The sequence below is a fragment of the Cyprinodon variegatus genome, unplaced genomic scaffold, assembly GCF_000732505.1.
Source record: "Cyprinodon variegatus isolate N-32 unplaced genomic scaffold, C_variegatus-1.0 Scaffold516, whole genome shotgun sequence".
Lineage (NCBI taxonomy): Eukaryota > Metazoa > Chordata > Actinopteri > Cyprinodontiformes > Cyprinodontidae > Cyprinodon > Cyprinodon variegatus.
This window is the reverse complement of record NW_015150969.1, coordinates 242111-251073: the sequence shown is the minus strand read 5'-3', so window position 1 is coordinate 251073 and position 8963 is coordinate 242111. Positions and strand designations below refer to the sequence as shown.

Here is an 8963-nt window from a genome sequence, read left to right as displayed (position 1 = left end):
AATTCACAATGTTTCTGCTTTAGGGATTGGTACCGATGTGACAGTAGTGCCATCTGGTGGACAGATCATGGTGGACTCACCTGCAGGTACGTGCACCTCCTCCACATGCGTCAGAAGAACATTTCTGACCACTTCAGCTATTTTATTTCAGGGTAAAAACATCTTTTAAGAGTTTTCTATATTCTTCTTTATCTCTCCTGGTGGTGAAGATTCTCATCATCACTCTGCAGGAAGCATTGACCAATCAGCATCACACGGCGCCTCTTTGAGCCCTGGATCTGATCAACCAATGGCCAGGCCTTTCTCAGGTTCCTCCCATTCTATAAGTAGGTGGAGGTGAAATCTTGGTTTTCAAAATCCACAGATCATCCTTAAATTAAAATAAGTCCCTATTTTTGCTCTTCATGTCAAGTTTCCTCAACATCTTTATTAGGCAGTGCCATCGGGGGTCACCAAGAGCAGACAGGTAGTACCTTCATTGAAAAACAACTTATACAAAAAGAAAAAACAATAAGCCATTACTTAGCTTTATCCATTTTTTGCCTCTAATGACTTAAATGTTTTCTCCCTCAGACAGAACACAATTTTCTGACCACAATGGTAGAGTACTGGTCCTTTTTTATCTTGGTGTTTTAGTTTTTGTGTACATTTGAATTTTTTTTTTCTTAGGAAATGGTAGACAAACCATGCTGACAGACACGAACAGAGGTAATTTATTAACTCCTTCTCTTTTCTTAGCTTTTATTTTAACAGATAACAAAAATAACCCAAGGACAAGAAAAACTGTTTTATTCACAGATGGTTGTGATGCACTTAATATGAACTCAGCTGTTAATTATTAGATACTGGCATTTAAGAAAAAAATAACACATGAAAAGTATCTCTTGTCGGTTTCTGGGTAAAAACTAACTTTGTTTAGAAAACACAGATACATTAGAGATCATATTGCAATAAAGCAACAATTGCTTTTTCAATTCATTCAATAATTGTTTTATTCGGCTATTAAGTTGACTGGAAATTATATTTATTTTGTTGAGGTCTGCCTAAATCCCAAACCCATCTGAAAAAGCATTTGTGGAAGTATCATACAATTATGGTAATGATAATAAAGAGCCCTTTCATGTAATGTAAACAAACTTTTTGGGGATTTTTCCTTTTTTTTCTCCAAATGTATAGTCCTTTTATATTTCCTCATTAGGTTTTGACAGGTGTGTTCTTCTAGCCAGGTAGACCTGAACTGTAAATACCAAGAGTTTTCCACAAACTAAAATAAGATATACATTTTGCAGTTTTTACTTATTACAATTTCATATTTTACTTTGCATATTCTTCAAATGTGTATAGTTTCTATTGTTGGTATTATTTGTTTATTAATGTTTCTGCTTTAACTTCTGTGTCAGTTCCCTGAAAAACTGATATTCCATTACTGTAGGAAAATAAAGGACTGTTCTATTCTATTCTATTGAAAATCAGTCAGGCCTCAAAGTTTCATTTTGTAGCGAAAGATATCACATTTACATGTTTTAAATATCAGTCACTTTCTTTCTCTCAGCCTATCATACAACATCCTCAGTTTCTTATGCCGAATCTGTAAAAATGGATTTCTGTTGGATAAAAATGTCATTTATGTCATAAAGTATGTGATCAGCTGAAGGACGGGCAAATCTCAGGTCTGATCAATGTTATCTGATGGATTTTTTGCATTTTTTTTAAGAAACAAGGATTTTTGATAGTGTTTATTTATTTATTTATTGGGCCAAAAACTTTCATCTTTGTTGCATATGCTTATCTTTGGTTTTATAAACAGTGTTCTTGTTCAATTACTTAATGATTGTAGTAATTAAGTGGATGTTGGGTGTGAATGGCTACAAATGATTAGCATACTAGGCTTATTAAAGTTGTCTGAATTTTAATCACAGACTATCCAACCAAAAGAAAAAAATATACTCAAATGTGGTGGGAACAAAAAAAAATCTATCTATAAAATTCCCTTTTACATATATTGATTTTTGAGTGTTGATTTTACATTTACTTACTTAAAAAAGCCTTCATTCGGGCCTCAGAGCTTCATACAAGGTGTCTAAGGGAAAGGAGTTGTTTGTCCAATTAGGGAGTGTTTGGGATTAAAAATAATCATTCTCAACTAAATATACTTTTTCTCAGGGTTTATTTATAACATTTGATTGTNTTTGTCCAATTAGGGAGTGTTTGGGATTAAAAATAATCATTCTCAACTAAATATACTTTTTCTCAGGGTTTATTTATAACATTTGATTGTATTCTCCAACTGGCTGTAATTGTTTTGATTGACTGCAGGGTTCATTGGAGCATTGGAGTAAATAATACAGTCTTTTATTTATGCTGTGTTGGAAAATAGTTAAATATAAGGTGGTTTAACCCTTTTTTAAATATATTTGCTATTTGTTATTACTTAGCAAGCTACACCAAATGTGAATGAGTCAAATTTGTACATATACAGTGTTTTCAATGAAGGAAAACACGTTCTATTCACCCAAATAATTATGACATTTATTCAAAGTCTCATGTGAGAATCAACCCCTTTCTACAGCTCAACAGCTGGCTTTGATTAAACTTACTTTTACTTGAAGGTTGAACACATTTATAAACATCTGTTTTTTCTTCAGATTAAACTTCGTTGTTTTTTGTCTTTGCAGCTGTAACAGAAAGAATGAGTTCCCTCGGCGATGCTCACACCCAGAACTTGCTAATGCAAACTGATCTAACAGGTAGACCTGCTGTATCACTAGCGTGTGACCACTGGGGGTTAAACAGAACTAAATGGGTTGGATCTCTGATAATGTTTGCTGCTGAAGCACAGAGGCTGTAAAATCATGACAGAACAGAAAAAAAATTCATCAGTGGCAGAACAACTCTTTCAGCTTCTTCCATTCATTTTTCATTTGATTTGGTAAAAAATTTGCTTTATAGAAATGTTTTTGTTTCTATCGTTTTGACTTTATTTATTATCTGTGATTCATTCTCTTAGAATGACCATTTTGTAATTTAAAACAAATTCACCTTCTTAAATAATAATTATTTATTGTACCAATAAAGACATTTATAAATAGTGTTGTTTAAAAGAAAGCTATATGATAAAAAAAATTAAATTAAATTTAACTACTATTGATTCTGACCCCCCTCTACATTTTAATAATATCATTCATTTCCTTTATTTAACCTGGATTAGGTAGTTAAGATCTGGCTTGGATGGCTTCAACATTGTTTATTTACAAAGATCACAAATCAGTATGGCTGGGTTATGTGGCTTAAAAATCTAATGTCAGATATAATTTTATTTTTCTTACGAAATCTGATAAATCGATTGTTTTTACTCACTTAGGTTCAATAATAACATGACACATATTAAACTTGAAAAAAAAAAGCTTTGATTTCAATCATCCCATCTGGGAGGTGACAATGAAATTCAAGCTGTGAAACATGCTTGTAAAATAATAATGTTTTACAACAAACAACTTAAAAATATCATACTCAGCTTTGGTGACAAGTTGTATCACACAGTAAGCTAGTTTATTAGTTATAAGCAAACATCACTAAGCAAACAAAAATCCATACACTGAGATCCCTCTGAGCTATGGAAGCCGAAGGAGTGGAAAGCTAAAAAATAATCCAGATTCTCCAAAAAATGTAAAAAAAAAAAATTCTGTTAACCCTGTAATGCCAAATATATCATATTTGATACATACGGTTTCTAAAATGTTTTGCGTCTGACACCTTTTGCATAATTTAATGGTAAAAACTGTGCTCAAAATCCTATTGTACACAATCAGATATACCTGATAACAGCCAGTAGAAGACTACACAAAAAATAATCTTGACTTATCGCATAGTAATAAATTATTAATATCAAAAATGTATTTCTGTTTTTTTTTCCTTTTACATATTTTGTTAAAAGGCCAAATAAGGACTTCAAACCAAAAAAAAGTAATTTTCTGTTTTGTTTTATTCTTGGATCGGGCTTTAAAGGGTTAACTGATTTTATCGATTAGTCACCCAGACCTGCAAAGAAGAGAGGAAAATTTCATTAAAGTTACATTATAATGGAAGAGAAGCCAATTGCCGCGTTTTTATTTAGAGCCTTGCTGTTGGTTAAATAAACCATAAACTCATTAAAGGTACATTTGTAGAAGCAATAAAAAATGCAATAAAGATATTATTGCTGGTGTATGTATTTAGCTTTTCTTTCATGTTTTTGTTGTTTTGCATTACCTAAAAAATTAGCTCTTTAGGGCCCAGGAGGTTACCGGTAGCATTGCTCTGTATTATTGATACTATTTGCAATTCTGCGACGTAGACCTGCATAAAATCAAAACTTTATGCTGGCCTACCTCAAACAATGACAAATTACCCTATTTCATTGATGATGATTAAAGTGTAAATGAAAGTAAGTTAAATTAAATATTCCTTATTCATTATAATAACGATGATGATGTCTGTAGGTGGAACAGAGACAGTAACCGCTCTTCATCTTGACCTCACAAGTAAGATGACCCAATCAAAATAGTAGAAGAGATAAATTCTCAGAATGAAACTGACTTTCTATGTTCTGCTCCAATCCAGATTCAGGTCCTGGCCGTGATATTACAGGTATAGGTCGATGATGGAGAATTATTTAACATATTTGATAAGTTTGTGTCTTTTAACTCTGATGGTTGTGGGTTACAGAGCTGTCTCCCATCACTATGAATATAGAGTCTGCAGCGGCCGTCACCAACACGCTGAGCCCAGGTACAACTGCCTGCCTGTCTGTCTGTCCGTCTGCCTGCCTTTCTGTCTGTCTGCCTGCCTGTCTGCTTCCCTGCCTGCCTGTCTGTCTGTTTGTCTGCCTGCCTGCCTGTCTGCTTCCCTGCCTGCCTGAGTGTCTGTCTGTCTGTCTGTCTGTCTGCCTGCCTGCCTGTGCAGATGTTTGACCGCTTACTGTTCCCGTCTCACTGCTGTGTTTCTTCCCTTTTCCAGTTTCAGCTGTTGGCTCTAACACAGATCCGGTTACTGTAATGGCAGACTCCACAGGTACAGACACAGGTAAGGCTCATCAATTCAGAATCCCTTCCAGAAGCCAGGTCGGAGGTCAGGCTATCTAATTAACTCTCATTGTGTTTTAGTTACAGCACATCCATCAGGGACTCCGTTTGACTCCAGTAAGTTTTTATTTTTGGTTCTTTTTAGATTAAGAGTAACTTGCATCATATGTAAATTACCTTACTCCTTTCTGTAGATCTATTTGGCTTAATGTATATATAATACATACTTAATAAAAAGGGAATGTTTGCATTTCTTTATAGGACATCTAGCAGGGACGGATCAAACACAAATGGCTGGTAAGTTTTATATTTGAGATGCACCAATCAGAACTTTGTGGTTAGTTTCTGATCTACGTTTTATTTTTAACATATTAAATTTCAGCCACTATTAACTTCTTTATAATCTTTAAAAGTCTTTTACATTTCTGACAGGCTTTTTTTTGTTTTGTTTTTAAGAAGACATAAATAGAAAGTTTGCTTTACAAATGCTAATATACACATGAATTAGGTTTAAAACTCTCAGCACCAGTTCACGATTAACTTAATGTAGTAAAAAAAATCACAAGTCTGTATTTCTGCCAAGTTTTCATTGAATCTCTGACTTTCAAGATCTTAAACAGTGAAATTAATCAACAAACCCGTTTACCAACACCTTCCAAACTTTTATATGCATGTACTCTAAACGGTGGTTTGGATTCTTAGCTTCTTTTTAACAGGAGCGGCTGAGATGCTTGTTTTTCTGTTAGTGTCTGACCTCAGATCAGTTGCTGAAAGCTTGCTTGTTCTCTTCTCTTGGTTGGGCTTGTCCTCTCCAGGTTCAGTCACTGAACAGTACAACCCATCTGGTCAGGGTCCTGAAGGTCAGTGACAGCTCACTCAGAACCACTGCTCTCAAGCTTAATCTGGACCTTACAAAAGTATCCCCCCCCTTTTGGGCGTTTTTTTATTTTTTATTTTATTTACACTGATCAATTTACAGCCAGACTTTGGAATGTGCTTTATTGAGAATGTGTATGTCAGGCAGACAAAGTGGTGAATTATTGTCAAATCAAAGGAATTTGATATATTATAATGTATATAAGAATGACAGTTTTAAAAAGTGTGGCATGTATTTTATTCAGCTCCACTGAATCTATACATTATCCCCACGTGTGTGTCCAAGCTCCATTTTGGTGGGTAAGCGCAGCTCTGTGCAGCTACTATCCTTATGGTTTCCACACAAACCAAAAGAAAATAATACTCTTTACTAGTGTGCAAAAGAAAAATACGTCCTGTGAGTTATTTAGTGTAAAGGGCCTACACAACGGAGGAGCTTCACAGCTATCCAAATTCTGTCTGAATTTAGTGAGATTTGAAGTTCTTTTGTAAAACACTGTTTATTTGGATTATTCTTTCAAATGATTCACTGTAAACAGGAAATCATTGTAGGTAATTGCATAAAAAGCTATTTGTATAAAGATATTAGATAATGAAACAAAGTCTCTCAACGGGTCTTTAAAATCCAGTTTTGCTGAGTCATTATTCACTTCAAAGCAATTGGTCATCTTATGGTTTTAACCTCTTTTTTGAACTATTTGTAAAAGCAGAGTAAGAGACCATTTAAGGAAACGTTATTTTATTATTGTCATCAGCCGTGAAAATTTAAACAAGCTCAAGAATATTGCATAACTTATCAGTGTGAAATGTCTTATTTCATTTTATGGTTATCATTTATCAATAATAAAAAAAAATGTATTTCAACAGCTTTTCTTATACATCTGAACATTTTGCATTTGTCTTAATGAAAAATTTTGTTGGGGTTTTAAACTGAAAAAAAAAACTAATTCTTAATTTTAATTTTTTTTTTCATGGAACTTTCATTGAAACGTATTTGTTTCTCAGGTGCTGAAAATGTGGAACTGGAGGATACCTGCTGACTTCCACATCAAGCCCAGCGTGCGGCTAATTCGTTTTCAAATTCCGTGTACCGACAAATCAGCATGGCCCAGGAATTCTGATTCCACCCACTAGCTGTAGACCCCCACCTCCTTCCAAATGACAACTATTCCCTTTTGTTGTTTAAATATTTAAAAAAGAAAACGTGGTTTATGGACGTTTATTTTGTTTTAGACCATCTTTGGTCTTCTCATTTATCCATCACTGGTGCATGATCCAGCTAGAAGTGAGGAAAGAGAATTAACGTGTATTGTTTAATTGTTCACAAAATAAAAGCGAATAAAATAGCCTATATATAACTTGCTGTTCATTTCCAAAGTTGCAATAAAGCATAGTGCCATTAAAATGTTGTTTGGCATCAAAACGTGCCTGATAAGTTTGTATTAACCAAGTGTTTTCACCACTTGCCATCTTTTTAGTGCTATGTAAAGACCTCACCCACTTAAGTCACCACCAACTCACACAGGTTTGGAAATGACAAAGGCCCGCTTTAATGGGAATTACAAAAAAAATATTTTAGATGAATGTCGACCAACTGACAATTTTGTTTGTTTTTTTGCCATCATACAGAACTAATTGTAAATGTTTGAACTTCTACAATAAAGTTTTGTCTATTTTGAACATCAAATCGTTCTTTTCTTAAAGTACGAAGGTTTTGTCTTAATACATTAATGCGGATTTAAAATAATCACACTTTGGCCGGCTGTGTTTAAAACGGTTTATTTAACAAAAGTTTTGCAACCAGAACACTTCAACATTCAACCCTCCTCTCTCCTACATGTAGAGAGTTGTCAGGTAAATTAAATACAGATGGCTTGTTGGTTGGAAGTAAAAACAAAATCAAGCAAAGTCAATATATTATTTATTGTGAATTTTACATGGCAGAGAGCCTCAATTCTGTACAGCATCTGACAAACCAGTAGGCATCTGAGGATTGATGATTCAGAACAACAGGAGCCACTTCACTGTCCTAGACTGTGCTTAATTTATTTTTTAGCTACATTTAATTAGAGAAATTCTTAAATCTGGGATTTTTTTTTGGAAATGTATTGAGATTAGGCTGCCTGAAAAAGCAAGTATAAAATGATTCAAACTCTGAAGCATTTAATAGACAACGCATTCAAAAAAGTTGATTTTAGTTTTTTAATGATCAATAATGAACCTCATATGCATTTATTACACACAAAGTGCTTGTTTCAAGCATGTTTCAATCATTTTTGGTTTACTGTGGCTTGCATCCAGTGGAATCAAGATGAGGTTCTAGGAAAATGTTATTACATAACAAAACAGAATTTATCCAAAAATGCATATCAAGAAACAGCTGCAAGGCGTGGAAAAGTCTGCTGATTTGACTCAGTCACAACAGGTCAAAGATAAAGGTGTTTTGTTCAGACTGCTGCGACCAATGGAACCAACATAGAATTGGACTGAGGAAATATTGGACTGATGGAGATGCTGATTTGATTTCCAAGTAGCCCACATTACCTCTCACCAATGACAGAATGTATTGCTGCCAATGGCAACTCATGAAACTGACATGACAAACTAAAGACAATCTATGGAAATTTGTTGAGATGTCAGGTGAGGATGAGAAACAATAAACCAAACACAGGTGAACTGAAGGTTGCAACCTGGGCTTTCATTACGAGGTAGAAGGACTCCAGGTTGATCATCTCCATGCCACGCTGCATCATTCATGGAAGAGGAGCCCAACCTAGTATTGAGTGCAAGGACTTAGTTGGAGGGCTCAAACTTAAGTGTTAAAAGTTTTTTGTTTTGCTGAAATTTTTATATATAATATATATAATTTTATACATTGACTAAAGGACATAACCATAAAAACTACTAGAAACGTGTCTTTGTGTGTAATGCATATGAGTTTACCTCTTTGAACTGAATTTAAAAAATAAATCCACCTTTCAATAATTAGTTGTTATGATGTACTTGTAGTTTGGCCAGTTGGATGTC

General features: G+C 34.2%; 1 protein-coding gene across 6 annotated transcripts; it reads left to right on the top strand.

Moving 5' to 3' along the window:
- Positions 1–6: 6 nt before the first annotated feature.
- LOC107094959 lies at positions 7–7134 on the top strand. 6 transcript variants are annotated; one of them, XM_015390881.1, is made up of 14 exons: positions 7–86; positions 210–308; positions 413–466; positions 574–600; positions 670–708; positions 2676–2747; positions 4479–4520; positions 4600–4626; positions 4705–4767; positions 4996–5061; positions 5142–5177; positions 5322–5357; positions 5856–5920; positions 6942–7134. In XM_015390881.1, the coding sequence occupies exons 1-14, from the start codon at positions 68–70 to the stop codon at positions 7068–7070; spliced, it is 774 nt and encodes a 257-aa protein (XP_015246367.1). In that variant the 5' UTR covers positions 7–67; the 3' UTR covers positions 7071–7134. The 6 variants fall into 6 exon arrangements, with proteins under 6 accessions (XP_015246367.1, XP_015246368.1, XP_015246370.1 ...); XM_015390882.1 differs by having other exon boundaries at positions 210–326; positions 434–466; XM_015390884.1 differs by having other exon boundaries at positions 210–326; positions 5876–5920.
- Positions 7135–8963: the final 1829 nt, after the last annotated feature.